Source organism: Brienomyrus brachyistius, chromosome 14 (assembly GCF_023856365.1).
Source record: "Brienomyrus brachyistius isolate T26 chromosome 14, BBRACH_0.4, whole genome shotgun sequence".
Taxonomy (NCBI): domain Eukaryota; kingdom Metazoa; phylum Chordata; class Actinopteri; order Osteoglossiformes; family Mormyridae; genus Brienomyrus; species Brienomyrus brachyistius.
Genome location: NC_064546.1, coordinates 14,067,228 through 14,092,697, shown reverse-complemented (window position 1 = coordinate 14,092,697; position 25,470 = coordinate 14,067,228). Strand labels below are relative to the sequence as shown.

The 25,470-nt window shown below is 44.9% G+C and overlaps 1 protein-coding gene across 2 annotated transcripts; it reads left to right on the top strand.

Annotated features, from left to right (window-relative positions):
* The first annotated feature begins 298 nt into the window (after window positions 1-298).
* zfyve26 (zinc finger, FYVE domain containing 26) lies at window positions 299-25,215 on the top strand. 2 transcript variants are annotated; one of them, XM_048974462.1, is made up of 41 exons: window positions 299-396; window positions 913-1,179; window positions 1,302-1,377; window positions 1,614-1,697; window positions 2,200-2,689; window positions 3,514-3,638; window positions 4,007-4,171; window positions 5,224-5,312; window positions 5,404-5,552; window positions 5,658-5,873; window positions 6,147-6,800; window positions 7,304-7,456; window positions 8,693-8,844; window positions 8,926-9,130; window positions 9,314-9,577; window positions 9,859-9,978; window positions 10,940-11,110; window positions 11,538-11,774; window positions 11,874-11,979; window positions 12,105-12,943; window positions 13,210-13,409; window positions 13,517-13,621; window positions 13,894-14,016; window positions 14,334-14,510; window positions 14,823-15,072; window positions 15,187-15,282; window positions 17,545-17,702; window positions 18,079-18,215; window positions 18,324-18,352; window positions 18,452-18,585; window positions 18,922-19,142; window positions 19,262-19,409; window positions 19,560-19,769; window positions 19,962-20,177; window positions 20,960-21,157; window positions 21,251-21,456; window positions 21,994-22,159; window positions 22,242-22,301; window positions 22,571-22,753; window positions 23,525-23,575; window positions 23,675-25,215. In XM_048974462.1, the coding sequence occupies exons 2-41, from the start codon at window positions 950-952 to the stop codon at window positions 23,882-23,884; spliced, it is 7,803 nt and encodes a 2,600-aa protein (XP_048830419.1). In that variant the 5' UTR covers window positions 299-396; window positions 913-949; the 3' UTR covers window positions 23,885-25,215. The 2 variants fall into 2 exon arrangements, with proteins under 2 accessions (XP_048830419.1, XP_048830418.1); XM_048974461.1 differs by having other exon boundaries at window positions 18,449-18,585.
* Window positions 25,216-25,470: the final 255 nt, after the last annotated feature.

Below are 25,470 nucleotides of genomic sequence, written 5' to 3'. Positions count from 1 at the left end.
TCGTTCAAGGATCAAATTATGAATTCAGTACAAAGGTCATATAATATTTTAAATATATTTCTTGATCCAGTTTAATTTGAGAACTTAGTCTGAGAATGTAATATATTAGACCCTCCTTTATTATCGTTTAATATAAGTAATAATACCAGAGTAGTTGATTTGACATATTACATATAAACAGGTCAAGGAAAACAATGTAAAGTTCCAGTGTAAACGCGACATTCCGCTTGTTTACCCCATTACTAAAATGATTACAGGCGCTACCTCCAACCTTCTTCCTGTTCAATCAGCTGACATTGTCACATGACTGCTACATCATGGCCGAACACAGGCAATAACACCTCGGAAGCAAATTGCGATCAAACTGAGAAGTAGTGTGTGTCCATTTGGAAAAGTGTAAGTAATTTTTCTGTGCTTCATAAACACGTCTTCTTGACAACGTGTTTTGAAACGTTTAAAAATAAATTTAATAGCCAGCTAGGTATGCACCTGTCTATAAATGTTTTTTTTCGTTGTATCTCACAAATATTTATATATATATATTTTTTTTTTACATTATTTAAACTTAACAATCTGTATTGTTTACTTGCTGGATTTTCAGAATATCTTGTACTCAGTACGGCATTTGTGAATTTGCCTGGTAAAAATGAGAAGTTTAGCTACATTATTCTTGTATATTCACGTGATTTCTGATGACATGTCTTATGTGGTGTTACAGAGGTATTACCTGACGTTTTTCTAGCTGCATCGTTACAAATGGATATAAGCTTTTTAATGCATCGACTAGTTGTGTCCGGTGTATTTCTGTCAGTTCTTCAGTTTAGTTGAGCTAGCCTATACGCTAGTGCCTTAGCAGAATATGTTTCTGCATCGAGAAATGTTCCTGAATTAAACTGAATATCGCTGTTACAGATGGCACGTGGTGAGTGTTTCCCTGGTGAAAAAGGCGATGTGCTCCAATGAGCAGGCCCCGACGGAGGATCGCAAAATGCACCCGTTCTCTTGTGAGGAGGACAGCTCTATGAAGCAGCTCTTCAATTTTTTCAGGCTGTGCTTACAGTGTGGGGACTGGGAGCTTGCCCAAGCGTGTGTGCCTCAGCTTAATAACACCACACACATAAGCACACACTGCTTGAAGGACATTTTAAAATCCTTAGTGACCTGTCCATATGTGCTCAAGTAAGTCCCTGTCAATGGGGTAAGAAAATATGCTTTGATGATGGTTGATGTGGTGCAAGATGCTAGACTTGTATGAATAATATATGTATGTCCTAATATTAATAATGAGTTATATGCTGCAGGTGGGAGACGGTGGGCAGTCCGCACAGACTGGCATGGCTGTGGCTAAAGACTTCAGAGAGATGGGCACATGAGCAGGTACAGTCAGATTCTCCAGCTACTATTAGACTCTGTTATTTACATGGGAAGAGGGTCTAGAAGTTCAGGTTTGTAAACCGAATGCCGTTTGGTCAAAATAAGGGACCCGAATTATTCTGGTAAAATATCTGAATAAATAAGAAGTTGCTTTCTGTAAAATCTAAGTAATGGAATTTGCAAATACGTTTGCTTAGTTGGTTGTTCAAATACAATTTTCTGACTCTATCTGCCTGCAGGTTGCTGTGCGGGTTAAGAAGGAACTAGAGTTTCTTCTGATCATGGAGGAGCTGGAGGACTCGGAACCAGAGAAAGTACTTAAGGTGCCTTTTTTATTTCCATGCAAAATAACAAGTAAAAGATTGTAGATTTTAGTGCTAAAAGATATGATGATTCCATTTGCTGCTTTAGAAGCAAATGCAGGGCTTCAAGAATGATTCCTGGCCTTAGGGGGGTGTCATGAGTAGAGGTTGGCAGAGCTGAATTTGCGTAGTTTTCAGCAAAAGAGTCTAAGGGGAGACATGATCCAGGTATCGCATAGCGTGTGATTAAAATGTCTGTCCAAAGAGGTAATGCAAGCTAAGACCCTAGAATCCTTCAAATCTGAGCTTCACAAGCTCCCACCGACTTTAAAATTATTAGTTTAATTCCTTCCAAGCGAACTCAAGGGGCCAGATGGTCTCCTCTCGTTTCTAACTTTATGTTCTTATATTTAACAAATATGCGATTGAATTAGCTGCTTGCGTATTACAGGAATGGTGTCTCGAAAGAAAAAATAGATACGCTTAGAAATTGCAACTTGTACTTAGTATTTGTCTTTCTCAGGAACTGCACCAGGCTTTCAAGAGTGTCCTGACAGAGAAGAAGGCGGCGGCGGTGATACTGAGTGCAGAGGCTGAGTGTTGTCTTGGGGCGCTGCTGGATAGATGTAGGCCCAGGCTTGCTCAGGCCTTGGTCCATTTCCTGCAAGACCACAGAGCTGATGATGTTGCATGTGATAGGAACCGCCAGCTGCAGGATGCCTTCATCCACTTCCTGTTGGCAAAAGTGCAACAGTCGGGGAATGCGGAGGTTGACTGGGAGGAGAAACTGTATTCGGCACTGGCTGTCATGCCCTGGGGCCCGGAGCCGGTGGAGGGGCAGCTGCATGACCTATGTAGGGCCCTGTGGGCTGCCAGCACTGGCCTGCTTAGTGAGGAGAGAGTGCTAAGCTCCTTACTGCGCCCTCGCTCTCACGCTGCTCTCTCCTTCTACTGCTCTCTGGCTGTGCAGTTCCAGAGAGACAAGCTGCTGAAGGACGTGGCCACATCACAAGGTTGGAGTCACAGGCTTATGTGCCACTGCTGTTAGTGCTGTGCTTTTATAAGTGTGCTAATAGCTAATCGTCCATCTCTCTTTCAGCTGCTTTTGCTGAACAGGATCGTGAGGGCTAACGGTTCCACTTTTGTTAGAATCTTTCTGGCAGTATGCACAAAAAAATACCATCGAAAATCACACTTGCATACTCTAGCACCTACAGATATACATGCATTTTCTCCAACAAATATACAGACGCTCCCTGGGTTACGACGTGGTTGCGTTACGATAAACATATCGTAAGGTGAAAATATCGCAAGCGATAATGCATTTTAATACAGTACCTACCCTAACAAACATCATAGCCTAGCCTACAGCCTACCTTAAACATGCTTAGAACACTTACATTAGCCTATAATAGGGCCAAATCATTAACACAAAGCCTGTTTTATAACGAAGTGTTTAATATCTCGTGTAATTTATTGATTAAATCATACCCATCGTAATCTCGAAACACGGGCCGTTGTAACCTGGGGAGAGTCCGTACTTTTAATGCATTTAACACTTAGACCAGCATATGCTGAAATCTACTGCATCGAGCAGCTTTTTCCATCCTTCTGCTATCGATTTATGAAGAAATTGATTTTTGAAGAAATTTCAGTGTGACAGTGCAGCATCTTATCTTTCTTGGAAGTGTGTGCTTGTGCTTACTCAGCCTTTGCTATAATGTGAGACAAATTTGTTTATTGGGATTCATGGCAATATATCAGTATAAGCAGTTCTGGAGCTCACCTTAACTGAATGTGATGTCTTGTTTCTCCCACCTTGTGATTGTCCTGACAGTAGACCTGTCTGAAGCAGGGAAATTGATGCTTGGGCTCTGTTGTCATGCCGACCGTGTGTCTGCGTGGAAGGCCATCTGCTTTGATTGTCTGAGCAGCAATAAGCACTTCCTGGATCAGGTTCTGGTAAGCGTGTGTGGCTGCGGTTGGTCAGGGGTCTACAATCTGTCAGTTAAAGATATATTCTTAGTATATACAGATACTCCCCAGGCTACGACGGGGTTATGTTCTGAAAAACCTAACGTAAGGCAAAAATGCATTTTAATACAGTACACCTACCCTAACGAACATGACAGCTAGCCTAGAACCTACCTTAAACATGCTTAGAACACTTGTAAAATCAAAGCCTATTTTATAATAAACTGCTGAATATCTTGTGTAATTTAAGAATAATCATACCATTCCTAAAGTTGACGTATCGTAACATGGACCAATGTAACCCGGGAGCATCTCAGTGAAAATGTACAGTTTTATCGTTAATCTGGCTTCCGTAGATCACAGCGCTGGACCTGATAAGGAGGGAGGAGTTCTCCAGCGTGAAGGACCTAACAGCTGGCGAGTTCCAGCCTCTTTCCCGTCTCTTATTGCTCCTGGGTTGGACTCACTTGCAGAGCCTGGGTTCGGCACAAAAGCTGCTGGAAACTCTTCACCACAGTCAGGTGAATCTCCTCCACCCAGTCTGTCTTTTTTCCCATCATGCACTAGTCCTATCTGTTAGCATTGTGTGTTACTGTCACGTTAATGTTACCGTACCTTGATTTATTTATATTTTTTTGCTCTTATGCTGGTTATTTCTGCACTTTATATTTATATGTAGTGCAGGAATCTTAGGGAACATTGTTACTTGCCTCTGGATTCTGCATTACTGTATATTAAGGGTGTAATGGTGCACAGAATTCATAATTCGTTCTGAACTGCAGTTTTGGGTTCACGGTTCTGTACTATTTCGGTTTAGCAAGGCAAACAGAATGTATTTTGAAATGTATTATTAAATATGCAAACAGACAATTAGGAACAGTTGTAAACCAAAGGCAAAGGGTCTGTCTATGTGTCTATAAGAACCTAACAGTTACTTATTTACATATGGTAAACATATATAAATTTTTGTTGTAATCAAAAATATAACAGTCATAATGAACGAAATCCCATCTAAATCCTGTTTTCTGCTACCGAGTCAGATCACATGACTGTAGCGATAAACACACCTACAGCTGTAGTTATTTTTTTAGCCTGCTCTGAATTTCCCGGCAAAAGTGCTTTAGATGTCACATTGAGACTTAACCTGCAGAGGCCGTTTCCGCCTTGCTCCAGTCGTACACTCACTCAGACGATCGTCTCGAATGATCTGGAGCGCCTGGTGCGTTTGTAGCAGCATGGCTGACAGACAGTCTGGTTCTTATCACCTCTGTCTCGGGTGTCGGTGTATTTTATTGGAAAATCGAAATGTTCGAAACTGTTGATTACGACTGACTGTAATCAGCATTAGCCACAATTAGCATAATGTTTTCCATGTTGAACATCTGCTTGTGAATTTAGCTTTTCGCCTTTGTCAATAACTGTATTCCTTCATTTCATTGTGAGTACTGAACTGAAAATGATGTACCGAACCATAAATGGCTATTCGTTTACTGTTGCAGCCCAACTATATATGGTTGGTGTAACAATAAAACGCCACTTGACCTGACATAATTGTCTTTCTTTACTCCCTCAGGCACTAGCCAATGATTCTGTCCTGAAGGACTTTGTTGATGGTCTGTCCTCACAGTTAGCAGTTCTTGAGTGGTGTGCCAAAAACAGCCCGTGAGTAACACACATCACATATATTTGCATAGTTCCCGGTGCTCTTGATAAAATGCTTCAAAAGTTGTGTTTATTTTGTGTGTGTGAGTAGAGGGACTCCCAGCGCAGCCCTCTTGGCTCAGCTGCACACTCTAGACAGCCACTCCTCCCTGTTCATCCTGCAGTCGTTGACCCCCCTGCCTCAGTTGGATGAGCGTAGGGTTCTGGAGCTGTTTGGGTTGGCCCACTCTCCCAACTCAGGTCAGGAGTCCAATTAATCTCTCGCCCATTTTGGTTTACTTCTGAGCAATTCTTCACGTCCCTCAATTCTCCTTTTGATCAATAATGACAACACGTCTCTTTTAGGTGATGCAGACACTGCCCATCCTGTCGACGCGCCAAATCTGTCTGCGCGGAGGAACGTGGTCCTCTTCCAGGGCTTCTGTGCCATGAAATATGCTCTATACGCAATTTGCGTCAATGCCCACAAGTACTCTGGGTGTAAGGACTGTTTAGTCGCAAAACAGTCGCAGGAGCTAGAATCAAACGTTGAGCAAGACCAGACTGCCGCTCTCACTCAAGGTATCTGTGCAAGTGGCCTCTATATGTTTTCTGCATTTTTGTAGACCAATGCTTTTCATGCTGGTCCTCAGGAACCCCCAGATAGTCCACATTTTTGCTCCCTACCAGACAGTCTACATTTTTGTTCCCTCAGCAAAAACGTGGATGGGCTGGGGTTTCCCAAGGACCAGTTTGAGAAGCACTGTTGTAGACTAATATTACAAAGACTACATGTTACTATGGTATGGTAAGTTTTTTTTTTTTTCTCCCTCCCTCCTTCCCTCCCTCCCTCAGGGTTTTCCGTCTTGTTTCAGTATTACCTGTCCGAATGCCAGCTTTACCTGGAAGCCGTGCCGGCCTTGTTCCGACTTGAACTCTTGGAGAACATCTTTTCGTTGCTATTTCTGTCTAGCGCCGACTTTGTCCTTAGTCCAGAGAGGGACATTGATCATGGCCTGTCCCATGAACAGCACTTGCCATCTGCGTGTGATTTGGAACAGTCTAACAGTCCTGAATTCAGAAAGGAGATTATAGGTGGTGGAGTGGTGGTGGATGGACTTAAAATTCACTTGGAGCCAAGGGACGATTGGACCCTGCGGGAACCCCAGCACCCCGGAAGAGACACACTGCAAAATCTGTTGTGTAATTATGTGGATCTGGGCCATTTTATCCAGGGTTGCAAGGGATTCCTGGTAGATACAGTTGCTATGGAAGGTTTTCTGAAGCTTCTGAGAGAGAGTCTGGAGGGGGTTTGTGTGGTAGGCCAACGGGATGGCCAGGAAGAGGGAAGAGCGTTGGCTGGGGAGGAGGAGATGGCCGAGAGCCTGGGCTGCTCAGTAACTCCAGAGACATTCGGAACACGTCTCCAGAGGCTGTCCAAACGGATTGCTGAGGCACATTGGAGACTGCAGGTCATCACTAGTAACCATGGCAGCAGCAGCAGCAGTGGTAAGTAACTGAGGTTGTGGTTCTTTAGAGCGGGGTCTCCCAACCCAATCCTCAGGGACCGCCAGCCAGTCCAGATTTTGTGTCTCTCCCAGCCAATCAGGAACACCGAAAACCTGGGTTCGGTGGGTTAGGAGCTGGATTACAGTGAAAATGTGGAGTATCTGAGAGTCCCCAAGGATTGGATTAGATTGGGAAACACCTTATTAGAGGATGTCAGACAAGTATGCTTGTGCAGATATATTTTGGGGCATTTGGGAAAATTTCTTTCAGTCACCAAGTAACTTTATTAGCTTTGAAATGTCCAAATGTCTTGACATTTTCTCTTAATTGTCATCTGTTTGCATTGGGTTTGCATTGAAGTGTGGAAGAGGTGGAATGATAGAAATGCAAATGTGTTTGAAGGCACGTGTTTTGCGAACATGTGACTGTTAAGTTACATACAGGGATTTAGCCAAGTATTGCAGAAAATAGAAGTGAAACCTGGTTTTGTCTTACTGGTGCAGATGGGCAAATACCGACCACAAAATTAGTCAGCCCAGTTCCATCCCTGAAACACGACGGAGGGACGAAGAGGAGGAAGAAGACCAGGCGACACCGTACGGAGCGACTTTTTTCGGCGGAGCAGCACAACGGCGAGGTCAGCACCAGCACGTCAGGTATGTGGACCAAAAATCGTGAATGAATGACATTATCATTTCTTGTGCAGAAGTGGAATTAGGAGAAGCAGTTTTGTTCAGTTGAATTCCACAATAAATTTGAATTGCAATTCTGGTGATTTTAATTGAGGGGATTGCAGTTCCTGTAAACTAAACTCATTGCGTCAATATACACTGCCTGGCCAAAAAAGAAGGCTCCGCTTAAATTTAAATCAGCAGGCACTAAAAAGCCAATGATATCATCTTTATTAAAGCTTAGCAACATTATGCAGCAATAAGGTAAAGTCAGCTGAATGCCTGTATCTACTGAATGGCCAGGTTATCCCATCAATGGATGTTTTCTTACCTAAAGGGATGATAATACCAAGATTCATAGGGATCGGACAGTCAAAGAGCAGTTTATGGAGCATGAGGAATCATTTTCACACGTGATTTGGTCAGCTCAGAGCTTTGACCTTGACCCCATTGGAAGCCTTTCAGATGTGCTGAAGAGGACTTAACGGAGTGGCTCAACTCACCTGTCATCAGTACAAAAATCTTGACAAGAAATTAATGCAAAATTGGATGAAAGAAATGTTGAGATGCTGCATAAGTACATGGAAGCAAAGCATTAACGAATGTGCACCACAATCAAAGTTAAAGGCGACGCAACAAAAACTCTGCGACTGTTTTTTTTTAGCCAGGCAGTGTATGATGCATTTATCCATAAACACTTATCTAGTACAGATCTAGTACAGGACTGGGCCACATCCTTTGATGGGGAAGCCAGTTCATTGCAGGGCACAAACTCATGGACACTTTCATGCAGTGATACACTGTAGCCAATTCGGAGACACCAGTTTACCTACCAGTGTAACTGCATTTTTATGGATCACAAGAATAAAGAGGAGTACTTACTGTCTGACTGACTGGTTGACAGATAGACAGACGTGTGTCTATTAATATTGTTGTGGGGATCTTCCATTCATTTCTATGGGAAAACCATAATCCTAACAATGACAACCTACCCAGCTAAGCTGTAAATAACCAAACAAAATATGACATTTTTGGCATTTTTAGTTTTTCGATTGTGTGTTTAGGGGGGAGGGGGGTTCGGGACTGATTACATCTTTGCCAGTTTTGAAACCAAATCCACGCCCTTCCTTTTAAGAAATGCTGAGTTCAATATCATATAATGCTTATTTTTGTTTACTGTGTCACTAAAGACATTAATATTTAGCCTTTGTGTACTGGCAGATGGAGGTGGTGGCGTAGCGACCGCTCACACAGAGCAGGAGGCGTGTCCGTGTGGGGGTCCTCACAGCTGGCTAATTCCAGCCATGCTGTCGAGCCCAGAGTCACTGCTCATATCCTGTATCCGCCGGGGGAACTTTCTGGAAGCTCATCAGGTAACTAGCAGGGCTTATCAAGCCCGGGGCAGCTGAAGGCCGTTGGACATGCATTTAGACTTCTATGTTCTCTTCTCACAGGTGTCTCTGATGTTTGGATTGGATGGCTCAGCCTGCTCTGGCGAGCTGGTGTTCATGGAGCACCACCAAGACGTTCTTGTGGAGCTGGGCTGCGTGGAGCAGAAGATAGAGAACCAGGTGGCAGATGGATCAGCCAGTGGACGCAGCAGACTTGGCAGCAGCGGAAGGTCCACGCTACAGGCCATCGGGAGTGCTGCCGCGGCAGGTACCTTATGCTAAGTGCTTTCTATTGACAGTGTCAGTTATGCTGCTATAATACAGTTTCATGATACTGTATTTGTTCAAGCTAGTACTGTTATTGCCTTTGTGGACTGCACTGTATGTTGTCTTGTCCTGTAATTGTAGTCTTGTGCTGTTCTTCTTCTTATATTTGTTCTTCTCTGTGGAGGCATGGCCTTCTACTCCATCTCAGACATGGCAGATATGCTCCTCAGCACCCCAGGACGCCCAGTGCCCTCTTTGGAGGAGGGCTACTGGCTAAATCACAAGGTACCAGACCCCTCTGGCATGCTCCATGCTCTGCTGGAGGAGCTCAGTCCTGCCAGCATGGCGACCTTTGACCTGGCCTGCTGTCACTGCCTGCTGTGGAAGACTTCCCGGCAGCTGCTGGAGACAGCAGAGCGCAGGCTGAACATCCCTTTGGAAGAGCGAGGTGGGTAGCAGAGTGTGGTGTGGCGCCGGAGTGTAGTGTGGTGTGGCGCCGGAGTGTGGTATAGTACAACTGTCTTCAGAAGTGGACAAAACTGACCCTACTATTATCTCTTATTTTTATGTTTTGTTTGACTTCAGTGTAGTGATACAACACGATAAATATTGACTGTTAAACCTGACCTGTAGGTTTGTACAATTGGTTGAATCATAACTTGATTCATTTGAATGCCTGCTGTCGTTTTTCATGGTTGCTTGCATCACAGCTTCTATTCTTTCACTCAGGAGTAAGAACGGACTCTACAGGGCCCCATTCTCATGGGATTAAGGGGTTTCCTGCTGTGCTTCAGCAGATCAGCAAGATCATAAACCACACTGTCAGCGGCAAAGGTTCTGCCAGGGCCGGTACGGGCATTTTATTTCTGAATGCCAGTGATTTTATTTTTTATTTATTATTTTTTTTTTACATAGGTATTACATCAGTATCACATATCAGTGTGTGATCAAGAAGAGTTTCTGTGCCATCTTGCAGTGCAAGAAAATTTTTGGCAGCAATTGATTAAAAACACCCAGATACATTAAAAAGCAAAAGTTAATCTTAATGAAGTCTCTAGAAAAGTGCCATAAATCTCTAGCCAATAAGAGCAACAGTAATAGTTTTTTAAGCCAGGACTGTCAAACTCCAGTCCTGGGGGGTCGGAACCCTGTGTAACTTAGTTCTTTGCCTGTTCCACCACAAATGATTCAGTTCAATCAGGTGTGTTAAATGAGGGTAAACCAAACAATGTGCAGGGCTCCGGCCCCCCAGGACTGGAATTTGTCACCCCTATTTTAAGTTGTTAGATTCCATTAAAATAATTGTTAATAATTGTATTAATAATTATGGTATCTCAAGCTATAAAAGAATGAAGGGGAACCCTGTAAATCCTGATACTCTCTTACTGATTGACATTTGTAAGCTAGAAGTCAACACTTGTATATCCAATAAATCTGTTTCTCAATCCAGCCCTCGGGTCCCACAGACAGTCCATGTTTTGCCTGTCTGGCTGGGAGCTGGGAGAGAGCAAAAAGGTGGACCGGCTGGGGGTCCCTGAGGACTGGGTTGGGGAACGCTGCCATAGATCGTTATACTTACTGCAGCAATCTTTTCTTAAGAATATACACACTTAATTACATAAACGTTTATTGGTTACTTCATAGTTCTTTCATTGTTGGAACTATATTGCCTCAGTTATTTTTATGAGCGCCAAATAATCTCGTTGGACCAAAAGCAGAGGCACCCCTTTGGACCAAAAGCAGAGGCACCCCTTAGAACCAAAAGCAGAGGCACCCCTTAGAACCAAATGCACATACGCTTTACCTGCAGAAGTGCCAAGCGAAGAGTCTGCAGCTGCGAGTCCGTTTGGCTGCAGTGCTCGGGACGTGCTGCTCTGCTTGCATCCGGTTCTGACCGAAGAGGCCATTTCTGCACGACTCTCCCTAGCCCAACATCTAGAGCAGACCCTGTGTACCCTGGCATCCGCTACAGACTCTGCAGGTCAGAATGCGTCCTTAGAGATGTATATGGCAAGATGCTCATCGGTGGAATTTGATCATTTAAATCAGTGTTCCCCAATCCTGTCCTTGGGACCCACAGCCGGTCCATGTTTTTGCTCCCCCCGATCTCCTGGTAAATGTGGACTGTCCGTGGATCCCTAAGGACCAGACTAGGAAGCACTGCTTTTAATGATTTCTTGTGCAGTTATTTTGGCGATTTACGCTGCGATAATGAATTTCTTTGCTAACGACGAACTGTGTAATTGTAGTTATTAAGGTAGGAAAATGCTTTAGAGTAAAAACCAGAATGCATGTTGCGCTATGGAAGGAAGGAAAGTTGTTGTCATATAAGAATCCGTCTTTGTGGCGTTAAATGCCCATGTGTGGGCACACGCAGATACATCTTAAATTTTGTTGTCCTGATGCAGCTGATGGCCGTGTAGGTGGGGGTCTTCTGGCTGCCTTAGTGGAACAGGCGAGCCTCAAGCAGTCTGAGTTGGACTCTCATCCCGTGCGCTCCCAAATGAAGCAGTTACTCCGCACTTTGGACCAGCTCTGTCCTTATGAACCCGACAGCGCCCCCTTTAGGCCAGATTATGTGCGTAGCTTCCTAGACTACGTCAACACATTGGCTGTGGTGCTAGTCCGGAGCCTTAGTTCAGAAGGTAAGGTGCTTCTGTTTCATACATCAATGGTCGGACGCTATACGTGAGCAGTACTGACACCCAGCCTTTTCCGTACGCCAACATTTCCCAACTTTGTAGACCAAACAAGCGAAGTCAAGCTTGGGAACCCTCTACTAGTTCTGCTGCAACTTCCTTCTCAGCTGCTCTCTCACCTGCTCTTTGACCGCCAGGTTTCTCCCACCAGGTAGGCCAGTCCGTTTTCATCTGCTGCGCGACTATGTCAGCTACATGTACTATGCCGCCAATGTCAACGTGAAAGTCAATTAATTTGTATGATATTCTCTCCTCCTTGTTCTTCCCTTTCTGCAGAGTGTCATCCTTGCTGGAACAGGAGGGTTTGGGTTTGAACATCCAGCAGGTGATCGTCCAGCGGTGCTGTGAGACGCTCCCAGTTTGGGAAACCTGCTGTGAAAGTATGGGAGAGACTGAGAGAACGACTGGGGGTCTCCTTAGCTTGAATAGTGTCAAAGTCTTCCTGCAGAAGTACAGTCAGGATCATCCTCTCACTGTGCGCCCCGGCAGCTGTGATGCTCTTCCCTCCTCTGATTCAGATGCATCTCCAGAGGAGGCCACTTCTCTAAGTTCAACCGCAAGCTCTTCACAGTCTTCCCCGGCATCCTCTAGCTCCTCCAGCTCCCTTCTTCTGACCCCCTCATCTCTATCCTTCCTGAAGTCCCACTCCCCTATTCTGGCGGTTCTTGCCTGCCTGAGCGCCTGCCGAGGTGGAACTGGCCGGACCGGGTCAGCGTGGCCCAGCCTCCCTGCCTACTTCCGCAGTGGCCGAAAGGAGGGTGTCCTGGACATCGAACAAGTGGCTCGGGAAGCAGACGCACTGTTGAGGGACCTCCCGATCCTTCATGCCTACCTTCAGACCATGGCCCAGCCGGTGCTGGGGCCTGCAGGCAGCCCCGAAGGCACTGGTGCAGTGTCTAGCCTGAGTGTTGCCCTGTGTGGTTTGCCGCTAGCCAGTCTGCTGCTCTCCGGCCTGCATCAAGCCTCAGCCTCTTCTGCGGCTGCCGGAGCGTTCCAACAGGCGCTGACCACCCAAGACGTAGAACGTGCCTTAAATCTTTTAGAACTGTATGGGCGGGACAGCCACCAGGAGCGGATCCTACGGGACTCCTTGCTGGCATGTTCAGCCCTACAAGGTAAGAGAGGCTGTGATGAGGCTGTGATGAGGTTTAAGAGAGAGTACTTGGCTTTTTTTGAAATGATCTTCATCATCATCCTTATTATTATTATTATTATTATTATTATTATTATTATTATTATAGCGATGCGCAATATATAGTGAAACTGGATAATCTACCTCCTGGACCCACGGTGTAACATTTATGACACTTTTTGTCTTTTGCTGTCTTGATAATCATCCATGGTCGCTCGGTTACCCCTCTGATATTGTGCTTTCATTCAGAGGGGAATAGGACTATGGAGCTTCTTTTTCGAGTGGAAGATGCGGAGCTGAGGGCGCGTGTGGCCCTTCAGGGCCTCGAGCAGTGGCCACTGGCATCGTGTCTCGAGCTGCTGCGGTTTTGCCTGAGCGACGGCAATACCGAGTGTAGCCTGAAGGAGGAGCTGGAACTGAAGAAGCAGGAACTTCAGATCTACCAAAGGGTAACCACTGGTTTTCACATAGTTCTTCCGTCGGATTTGTGTATATGATTCTTTTAAAGGTAAAATTTAGTGAATTAGTCATTTTTCTCGCTTTCCCTTCTGCTTAGATGCTGAATTTACAACCTCCATTGCCCTGGGCAACATGGCAGGAACTGAAAGTTCAGTCTGGGTGCAACACTGAGGCAGTCTTCTCCCTGATGCTGGAAGCCAATGTAGGTCCTGCTTCTGCTCCCTGCTGACCTAAGCCAGTGATTCCCAACCCAGTCCTCACAGACCCATTGGCGGCCCCCATTTTTGCTCCCTCCCACCTCCTTGCTTTCCTGGTAGGGAGCAAAAACGTGGACTGTCTGAGTCCCTGAGGACCGGGTTGGGAAACATTGACCTAAGCTTTTATGATCCATCCTAGTTCAGGTTGAATCATTCGGGGAGTGTGCTGCTGCCGTATGTAATACCTCACATATATTCTGCCTGTCATTTCCGTCAGGAATTCCAGTTATGTGGACAGTGGGTGCAGCTATATCCAGTTGCTATGCAACTAAGACTACAGCTCCAGACCAAACACCTGCTTCACCTGCTGGAGAGGGGCCAGATGGAAGAAGCCTTTCAGGTGTTCTCTCCACATCCAAATCCCAAATGAGGTTTAAGAGAGAGTACTTGGCTTTCTGGGCCTGAAATGTCCACCTCTGCTTGTCACTTGTTACAATCTGTTCCATTTAGTCCTGAGTGATTCTTTGTAATACACTCAAGCAGCCAGGCTGTCACCTCACCCATTCTTTGTAGCATGTGTAGGAGATAGTTGCAGTGATGTTGACTTTACTATATATTTTAATGAAGTAAAATGAAGTTTTCCTGCCTCCCTTTTTTTAAAATGATCTTCATCATCATCCTTATTATTATTATTATTATTATTATTATCATCCTCAGCTGCTGGAGAGTCTGACGGACTCAGCCCTGTGTTTGGAAGTTTGTGAGCATGCGCTGGACCGACGGCCTGGGTTGGCTGCGTGTCACTTCCTGGCCGACTACCTTACGCTGCATTTCCAGGACGGCATGTCCCCTGCCCGGCGTCATCTCATCCATGCCCTGCATCTAGGCTCCAAGGTCAGGAACCACAGTTGTTGTGGTTTTTTTGCTCCTTGACTAATATTATATTAAAAACTGTAACAACTTTTTGTTTTGGGCAACTTTAGCCGAGATATGGGGGTACCATCCCTACTCTTTTGAAAGATGCCCAGGGATCATTTATGACCTGAGATAATCGAGACCTTGGTTTCACGTCTCGCGCGAGGGACGGGGCCATCTTTTGCAGTACAGTGTCCCCGTCACTGCACTGGGGCAGTGGGATCCACACAGACAATAGGATGTGCTAATCTTTTGATGTCTGAAGATGTCAGCAGCTTTTCCGCACTGCAGGTGCTGCTGACCCTGGCCCCAGATGCTCAGGACGACTACTTCCCATTGCTGTCAAACCCCCTGCTCATGCTGGAGCAGCTGCTCATGAACCTGAAAGTGGACTGGGCGGCAGTTGCAGTGCGCACGCTTCGGGGCCTACTGCTGGGCCAGGAGTGCATCATCAGTCCCGGCGATATTGACGCACTGCTGTCCAGTTATGCCCGCAAGGCCCTGGAGTTCCCTTACGCTCCCAGAGAGAGGATACGTTCTGGTCTGTCCTCATATAACATGATAACATACGGCCCGAACATTCATACTTAAAATGTGAGGTTTAACTGGTAAACGTGTAGATAAAAGTAACATTTGTCCTTCTCATTTCCCACAGACTCGGTCATTAGTCTTCAAGACGTCCTGATGCAGTGTCCTGCTCAAGAGAGCAGCTCCTCCTCGGCAAGTGTGGAGACGTCACCTTCCACTTCAGGTGAGACCTGCCAGCGCAGTAAATTTCACGATATCAGACCTGACATGGAGGTAGTTGACGTCTTTTCTGGAGCCATCTTGGCTGAGCATCGATGAGAAGACCTCTCTTTAGACACCCAGTCTTAGGTCGCGTAAAGGAACACCCTGCGCATTTCCTTTAAACACTCAAGGATGATGTAGTTCCACTTCCCATTTCAGTTTATGCTATTATGTAACATAGAGTCTGTCACTAGATCTAATAAACAGATAAGACTTTGGCACTGAAACTAAGTAGTAGCAGGGTAGGATAAGTAACCAGCTCAGCCCATTAACGTAACTCAGCCCATTAACGTAACTCAGCCCATTAACGTAACTCAGCCCATTAACGTAACGCTTTCCATGTTGTACGTCTGTTTGTGAACTTCGGTTTCATCCGTGTCAAGACATGTATTAATTCGTTTCGTCGCGCTCTCCAAATTGAAAATGCTGTAACAGAAAGACATGATGAGTACGTGCTCTGTTTCAGCCCTTACCTTTCCTTTAAATGTAGACCTGAAGTGCTCTTCCAGAAAAATCTGCTTAAAAATGAAAATAAAAATCAAATCGGCCAACAAGTATATCTCCGCCCTCTACAGCTTTCAGCATGTCCTCAGTAATGCCACACACACATATCTATTTAGGCCTGAACGATACTAGTTAGAAACGCATTTATGTCATGATACAGATGAAACAGACAAGATAAATTTATTATATTTTAAAATAAATTTTATTATATTACATTTTATTATACAGATCACTTATTTTTTAGTTATGTTTGTTATTTATTTCAATTGGCAGCTGTTAAGCATGGCAGGGATTGGCCGTCCATCTTGTGTGGGTCATTATGTTTCATTCATGGCTATTTAGTCGCCAAGGAGTTTAGCTCCATTTTTTTTCAGGACTATAATGCACATTATTTCACACAATATTCCCATCGGCATGTAAGATCTTTTTGCGCATATATAGTTGCCTCCCAGAATACATGCAATGCGCATATTGTCCGTCAGCAGCTCGCTCACGCCCATAGCGCTTAACCTGAAAATTAAGGCGCGGCTGTGAACGACCGACTCAATTCAGGTACGTAAGAAATGCAAGATACACCCTCCAGTGGTTTTGGCAACAAGAAAAATGTGGAACCACGGACTTGCTAATTTTGCCGTGTGAATCTAATAAAAATCCACAGTGATCCTGCAACAGTCTCTCCTCCCCCTGTGAGGCATTATAATAAACCAATTGCTAGTCACTGCCACTAAAATTATACACATCTACCCCATTTTGTGTAGAGTGTAGAATTCTAATACTAAATTCTAATTCTGGTTGTCCATTATGCAGATGTACTGGTGACGTAGTTCCGCAGTTCTTTGCATCAAAGGGGAAATGAGTCACGGGTTGAGACTCAGGATTCGGTCATATGAGTCACACATGACTTGTTTGTTGATACTTTGTTGCCTTTAGCCTGTTCGCTTTCAGCGGGAGCCGTCATGGCAAACGTGTGTACAGTGTACGGCCCAGAGGATGTTTGGGCAACCAGCCGCTAAATGAAACTTTCCCTCCTGAGTTTTAGTGTGTCGGGAAGCTTAATAAAGGTGGGCCAAGTTAACAACGTGAGGCGACATTGCCTCAGCAAACTGTGTGAAGGACCTTGACCTAGAAGACTGGGAAATGTGCACCGCAGCACCAAATCACCCTCTGGAAAGATTCAGTTGCCAGGACTGGCAAGGAATTTGGGTGGATGTTTGGGCTGGACAGTCGTTCAGTTGGGAGTTGGCATGAAGTTTCACAATTCACCCCAAAAGCGTGAGATTCATTTAGTGTCTGTCAGTGGACGTGCGTTAAGACATGTGCAGGATATTCTTGGTTGTCTGTCTTTGTACCCTTCTCTCAGGACACTACTTGCATTTAACCTATTTTTATGCCTCTTATTATAAGCAAATATGGAAGCTGATCTGAATGCAAAGGGTGACCCTACTCATTATGGGTCCTCTTTGGATGCTTCCATTATTAGTTCCATTCCCTGTACATTACATGATCCATTACATGATATTAAGTCTGAAGGCTTCAGTTCCGCATCAAGTATCCATATAAGCGTTGCTGATATAACATCAATAATGTTTATCTGTTTCTGTCCTTCTGATCCAGTACGGCACCGCAGTGCAGAAGATGTGCTTTGGTTTGTTAGCTTGTTTTTGAGGTCTTGGAGAACCTTCTGCTGCACTTCCCTAATCCTTTGGTTTCATGATTGCAGGCAGCACCCCTGTGCACACACCTTCCTCTGGAGGGGGTCGCAGAACCAGGCCCACTGCTCATTTCACACCCCCAGAAAAACCCCCCAGCCGCAAAGACTGGATCCCTGACGATCAGCAATCTGTCTGCATGGTTTGTCTCCGTGAGAGGTTCACCATGGTAAGGCCAAGGAGAGTAGAAAAAGGGATATTTGTGGATTAGATTCGAAATCTTATAGAATCTTTATTGCCGTGGTGGATATTTGTGTTGGCACAGCTTGCTACAGTCTGAGTCATCATGACAATAGACAAATACCAACTAGGGCATGAACAAATAGAAGATATATACCAGAAACAAGATACATCCAGTGAAGCGTAAGCACAGAGTGTGATAAATAAGGTGGTTTGTTCAAATTTAGTGCAATCCTGAAAATCGACCCAGGCATGATAAGGACAACCGAAATTATTTAATTAACTGCAACCTAATCTGATGTACCTCAAGGAAGTCCGATGACATCACAATCTCTAATTCTTAGGTCATCTTTCTAACTTTCTAGTTCAACAGAAGGCACCATTGCCGGCGTTGTGGGCGTCTGGTGTGCCAGGCGTGCTCCGGGCACCGCATGTCGGTCGAGGGCTTTGCCGAGGACTCGTCGCGAGTGTGCGACCAGTGCTACAGCTACTTCCACCCTGTGTAAGCGCTCTCATTGGCATTGCCACTTAGCTGTCAAATGACCGATTGGCAAACGAATCCAGTCATATGCATGTCAGTGTAATTGTGATACTCTCTGTCTAATTACAGCACCGATGAGGAAATGGAACCTGCAGAAGGTAGAATAACAAGTTCTCAGAAATTTTGTATAGGTCAGATATCTTACTCTTTCTCTGTCTTCATAACTGGACATTGCATGTTTTCGGTCTCTCTAGTAGCTGGCAGTCCTCTGAATAATGAAGAGTGTTTCGGTGGGGTCCTTACGTTGCCTGAGGTTCCACGGCGGCAGTATCGCCTCAGCATGGATCCTGCCGAGAACCTGCAGCTGCAGAGCGAGTTCTACTACGAGCAGGTCAACCCTCCCCTTCCCTGATACGGGACTCGCTATCGTACGCACACGATGCAGGCTCCCATATGCTTACAGCAAACTGTAGGCATATGTAAGTCTTCCAAGCATGTATAAGGAAGGTTATAGGCCTGTTAGGGTTAGATGTACTTTATTAAAATGCATTTTAAAAGATATTTTTGGAACGCATCCCCATCGTAACTCGGGGAATGTCTGTATTCTTCCAGTAACACACTAGGAACAGTGAATAGAGGTAACTATAAACCATGCACAATGGGAATCGGTGCCACTGGAGGGAATTTGTAGGACTGAAACCTGTTGTCCTCCTCATTCCCGTTACAGGCTCCCAGTGCTTCGCTATGCATCGCTATCCTCTCTCTGCACAGCGACCATGTGGTCTGTGGCCACCAGTTAATCGATCACTGCCATTCTCTCTCACGGGGCCTGACTAACCCCGAGGTCGATGCCAGACTCCTTACTGACATCATGCGGCAGCTGCTCTTCAGCGCCAAGCTCATGTTCGTCAAGGCAGGCCAGAGCCAGGACCTTGCGCTGTGTGACAGGTAACTGGGAAAAGTCTGCTTATGTAATGGGGATTAGTAATGGGGAGAAATGACATCATCTTTTTTTTGTCTGTAAGCCATAGACGTATTCATGACTCATTCATTTGCTTGCCCTCCAGTTATATAAGCAAAGTGGATGTACTTAAGATTCTGGTAGCGGCGAACTACAAGTATGTTCCTTCTCTGGACGATATTTCGGAATCCGCTGCCATAACGAGGCTTCGCAACCAGCTACTGGAGGCAGAGTACTATCAGCTAGCTGTAGAGGTGAGAAGAAAATGGCGGGAAAAGAGGAGCTTCAGACCCTTTGTTTAATGTAGAATATCCACCTTAAAATTACTAAGAAATTAGCCTGTGACTGGAGCCAATGGAATTAATTGGCAAATGTGTGCATCTTGTCACTTTTTTTATGCATAGGTGTCCACTAAAAGTGCCCTGGACCCCAGCGGGGTGTGGCATGCTTGGGGAATAGCTTCCCTGAAGGCTGGCAGTCTGACGATTGCACGGGAGAAATTTGCTCGCTGTCTGAAGGCTCCAGTTGACCGTAACCAGCTCAACCGTGGTCCGCGACTGTTACGGGAGATAATTCAGCACCTGGAGTCTATAGTGTGGTCCTCACATACTCAGGTAGCATTGTCATTCATTATGATTGTTATTGTTGTTATTTTTGTCTCACAAAAATTTTATAGGTATGGCTTTTGAACTTCGTGATTGGTGGTAGATGTCGTAGTGGAGTTGTTGTGTGTAAACATGTCTGCATAGGGGTTCGCAGTGCACTGCTTTCCTTGCGTCGCGTCCTGATGATGTCATGTTTGTCAGTATGCTGAGGAGGACATCTTGGCATCCCTGCGGGAGCTGGAGGAGACTCTGGCTGATCCGGGCTTGCAAGACCGCTCCAACGGGCAGGGCCAGCAAAACTGTTACTACGAGGAATGCCTCTATTACCTGCACCACTATGGCACTCACCTGGCAATAGTTAGCTTTCACATGCGGCATGATGACATGAAGGGGGCGCTGTTGCATCTACGCAGCAAGGTAAATCTGAGTATACTCTTAAGTGTGGTTCTTGGGGACCCCCAGACAGTGAATTGTCTGGGTGGGAGCAAAAACATGGACATGGACTTTGGGTCCCAGTGGACCGGATTGGGAAGCACAGGTGTAAGGCACTAAAATTAAGGTACTTGTTGAACAATATAGCAGTATCTGTGCTTTAGACCTGTACTGTCCAAGGCAATAGCTATTGTAAAAACATACAGTTCCGGTCAAAGGTCTTGCTTTGAATGCATTTGTGTCTGTTTTAGCTTTGTTATTCACTTTATAGTAAAGGGCTTTGACGCACTGAAGTTATACATACTGAATAGTGCCACGACCAAGAGAAATCATCTCAGGTTTTAGAGCCCTTTTGCTTAGGTGACAGCATTGCAGTCTCTTGCCACTCTTTCAGACAGCTTGCAGATGTAGCCGCCTAGAATGCTTCTCCAACATTCCTGAAGGAGTTTCCACAAGTTCTAGTCACTAACCGGCTACCTTGCTCCACCTAACTCATCCCAAACCAGCTCTACAGGATTTAGGTCAGGGGATTGTGGGGACCAGGTCATCTGTCGCTGCAGTCCTTCTTGTTCCCTGTTCAGAAGATAATATTTACCACATAACGTCGAGGTGTTCTTGGGCCATTATTTCGTTGAAAAACAAATGATGTTCAGACTTTTGACTGGTACTCTAAGTACGATGTACTACCACGCCACAACAACGTACAGCATTAAAATGGAAGGGATGGAATTGGCTCGTCCTTTTTAACCTACTGTCTTGGCATGAAGGAGTGCCCAGAGGAGGTGTTCCTGGAGGGTGTCCTGCAGCCCAGTCTAGAGCAAGGACGCCTGGGGGCCCTACAGGGGCTCTTGGAGGGACTTGACCCCAGCCTGGAGAACTGGAGCCACTACCTCATTGCCTCCTGCCAGTTTCTGCAGCGTCGCGGACATTTTCACACCCTCTACCAGCTGCAGCAATTCATGATGGTCAGCATCCCCTAACCCTACCCTGTTTCCCCCCTGTACTCTCCCAGTTTGATGATGGTATTGGTTTCCTCTTCACGTGCCTCCCTTCCACAGGACCATGTGCGGGCGGCCATGACTTGCATCCGCTTCTTTGCACACGGTGCCAAGTCCTACTTGCAGCTCGGTGAGCAGCAGCGCTGGCTGGTGAGGGCCAAGGAGCACCTGAGAACCTACCTGCAAGAACAGCAAGGCCGCTGCTCCAGCCGCAGGAAGTCCTCCAGTACCTTCCGCAAGAAGATGTCCTCCTCTGATGTATCCCGGTTAGCAGAACCAACCTCTACTTAAACCTGGACCATGATCACAGTTTACGCCATTTGTTTCATTAAAGCAGACCCCTTTGCTCTGTCCGCTATAATGTTCGCCTACCCAGGGGCTTGGAACCGCAGAATTAAGTTTTTCTCCATGTTTGGAAGGTTTTGTTTCCACTCCTCCCTTGTCTTCTGGCATTCATTCCTTCCCTGTGTCAGGCACCATTTTGTCTGATGACATATTACTGGATTGCTACACGCTGTTGTCAGGTGCCTCAGGGCGATTGCTATGAAAGGCGGTACATTACAAACAATTGAATTGAGTTTAATTGGAAAATTCTGAACAAGGTCATGGTAGGAATCATGTTGCTGAGGACATGTCAGCAAAATACTTAAAGGAAGACATACTGTTCTCGTGCGGTACGGCATCTAAAGTGATTCAGTGAATTTGACAGAAATTAAAAATGTAATAGATATAAACAAACAAATGACCAAGAATAGAATGTCTACAATATTGAACCAATGTTGCCTTCCTCTTTTCTTCTTCAGACACATGAACACCATTGAGCTGCAGTTGGAGGTGACGCGCTTCCTGCACCGCTGCGAGAGTTCCGCAGGCTCTGGCCCCACCCCCCAAACTCAGCACCCAGCTAGCAACGCCCCCCCACCCACCCTCTTCGGGGGCAGCCCCATGAAGATCGATGTGGCCTGTAAGGTGAGGGAACAGAGCATCTGTACTGGTCTTCTTGCAGAAACAGCCGCATGTGGTGGATTTTAATGCGCATTTCCGCTCGCAGGTCATGCTGGGGGGGAAGAATATTGAAGAAGGATTTGGAATCGCATACAGAGTGATTCAGGTAAAAGAAAAGCAGTAATAGGCAGTGAACACATTTATTAACCATCTGAATGCTGGTCTCGGGTCAGTAAACCCTATTACTATATTACTGTGCATTGCATTTATTGTATTTGTCTCTAAAGTTGCATGCTATTGTTACTATACTGTATATTTACTATTTTTGTACGTGGTTCCTCTCTGTTTCGGTTGGTTCGCTTGCTTCTCCGCAGCCTCCTTGTTGATCCAAGTTCACTCCTTTTTCACTCCTTGTCCTCCTCTGTCTTTGCTCAGGACTTTCAGCTGGAATCTCTGGCGGTGTACATGCGGACGGGCCAGTGGCTTGTTCGCCAGCGGCAGTACGGGGCAGTGAGGCAGCTTCTGAGGTGTGTAGGGGAGTCGGGGGCTGCCACCAAGAATGACTGTGACAGGATTGTGCTGAGCTGCGTCTCTGCTGCCGACAAAGGACCTGCCGATGTGAGTTTCTCGCTGTTGTCCACAGTTAGGAAGTAGGTGTGGTGAACCTTGGTTTAACATGCAGTTTAATAATAAAGGTTTAGTGTATTAACAATTCTGCTTTGAAACTAGATATGCATACCAGTCAAAAGTCTGGGCACGATGGCTTTTAAGGCACGTGTCTCTATTTTAGCTATATTATTCAACTTATGATAGAAGACCTCAAGGCAATGAAGAAATGCGTATCAAATTCTGCAACTAAAAAAGAAGTATTCAATATTTCGAAATGTTCTTACATCATAGACTCTTCGAAATAGCTTCTTTTGTTCTAGTGACGGCCTTGCAGACTCTTGGCATTCATTCAGCCAGCTTCCAGCTGTAGTCACCTGGCATGTTTCTCCAATAGTCCTGAAGGAGCCTCCACAAGTTGTGGGCACAAGCTGGCTACCTTGCCCTTACTCTTCAATCCAGCTGATCTCAAACCAGCTCTATAGGGTTTAGGTTGGGGGATTGTGGGGGGCCAGGTCATCTATCACAGCACTCCATCTCTTTCTTTCTTCTGAAGATCATGCTTACTACATAACCTCAACTGTATTACAGTGTGTGGCTCTACAGGTTGGGTCAGAAGGTTGCTGGTTCAAATCCCGCTGCTAGCAATTGGGCCCTTAACCCCATTTGCTCCAGGGATTAGCTAACCTTATTCTCTGATCCTTAGTTGTACATTACTTTGGACAACATTTATTGTGAAATAAATAAATCTAAATATAAATTCTTTTATTTTATTTTGTTTAGGCTAAAGAGCTAGAGAGTCTGATTTTGGAGTCAAAGAGTGTAGAGAACAAGGTGAGAAACCTTTTGTGTTCCTTGAACTATTATCTTTATCCATGCTGAATATTCTTCCACTTTTAATTCTGAGTTTGCATAACGTTTCCTTTTTTCAAGATAAACGCCTACCTGCTGTGCAGCAAACTGCGTGCCGCGTACCTGCTGGCAGTAAAACTGGAGGCAAGCCGCGCCGGGCCCCTGGTGGAGGAAGTCATGCAAGCCGCAGAAAAGACCGGAGACTCAATCATGCAGGACATCTGCCGCCAGTGGCTGGCAGAGCACCAGGACCGGCCCCCGAGGCCGCAGGGGCGCAGCAACGCCAGATGACGCAAGGAAAAATGCGGCAATGTGGAATGAGCAGAAGCAGTGGAGGTTGTTGCTGCTGCTGTAATATGATTGAAAGGTCAGTCTGACTGTTAGACTGTCCTGCACCATTCTCACCTGGAGGCAAACACATCGCAGGTTTTTTGTCAGGGGAGGGAGAAAAAAAAATCGATAATAATTTGATATTAAGTACTTGGTTGCAGTCAATTCTTCACTAAAATTATTGTACTTTAGATAAAAATTCTCCTTTCTTACGTTAATGAAAAGGGATTCTTTCATAAACCTGTCTTTATGTAATATATGTGGAATTGTTATATTCAGCATTCTGTGTTTATTTCAAGTTTATGTATGAGCTTTTTGTACAGGTTCCATTTCTGTTATGTAGTGTTACTGTTCATCACGGTCTGTTCAGTCGTTTTCACCATTTTGCTTTTTGTAGATACTGGCAGGAACTGTGAGCAGATTTTAGCAAAGTTAGACTGAATTCTGAAAATCTGTGAGAAACTACAAGTGTTTGGATTTAAAAAGGGATACGGATCATGATTTTGGAAAATGATTATTTTTCTGGCAGTGTTATAATTTGCATATGTCTTAAAATGAAATTTGGATTGTAATAAATTACAATGTTACAGATTTTTTTGTGACAGAACAGGCAACAAATTTTGTTACTTCCTGTTGCTTCTTGCTAATCCCTGTGTTGTAGTTTATAATCTTAGAACGATCTGCTTGTCTGCAGTCTTCTCACACCCATCCTATGCACTAGAGAAGGTGTCTTCTTTTAAATACCGTCAATGTCACAAAAATATTGGGAAATGCAAGGCAAGTTGACACACCAGGTCATTGGCATTTGTCACATTAAATCTACGTGCCTATATTGTTCATAATCTTTTAAGTTATTGTAATACTCAGATGAGTATCTGAACCTTAATCTTCTAAAAAAATAAGGTAGTTTACCTTAATGAAGTTAATGGGAGTGCCAACTATTCACTGGACTTTGACATATATTTTAAATGCACTGTAATACTATATTAATGTGAAACTGTAAATGCTACATTTTCTTGCCTTGTATGTCACTGCTGTTAACTTCATATGAGGGTAATTTCTTCATTTTAGTCCTGTATTTGTACGATGTTGTCCTTAATGTGATCGCTCCTGTGAAAGGTCTCTCGCTTTCTTAAGGGTCACTTCTGCAAACTGCATGTCGCCCTAACAGTGCCGGTCCAGTAAGAGGCAGTGCTCTTTTCTGTAGGGGTCCAGCCCCTTGTACCAAATTTGTTTCTTCAGAACTGTGCCTTTATTCCAAACACATAATAAAATACTGAAATGTTGCTAAATCAGTTTAATTCCAATGAATACAGACCTGGATTTAATATAGCCAAATAAGAACATTATCAACAGTTTAATCAAAATATTGCAATTTATGTACAAAAAGTTGGCTGTGGAATTTTCTGTAGTTTCTTTATATGCTGTCAGATGACCAAGAAATCACAGGATAAGACGACTTGTATGAAAACTAATGGAAAGTCTTTTGTGGGTACGAAATAGATACACTATATCGTGGAGAACTAACACCAGCATCATACTATGCA

Excerpts from the sequence above, each read along its gene's own strand:
- zfyve26 (XM_048974461.1), top strand. The coding sequence starts at position 950 with ATGTGCTCCAATGAGCAGGCCCCGACGGAGGATCGCAAAATGCACCCG. Across the intron at positions 9,979-10,939 it reads CAAAGGTTCTGCCAGGGCCG|AAGTGCCAAGCGAAGAGTCT; the intron begins GTACGGGCATTT and ends CTTTACCTGCAG. Across the intron at positions 17,703-18,078 it reads TCCGTGAGAGGTTCACCATG|TTCAACAGAAGGCACCATTG; the intron begins GTAAGGCCAAGG and ends CTAACTTTCTAG.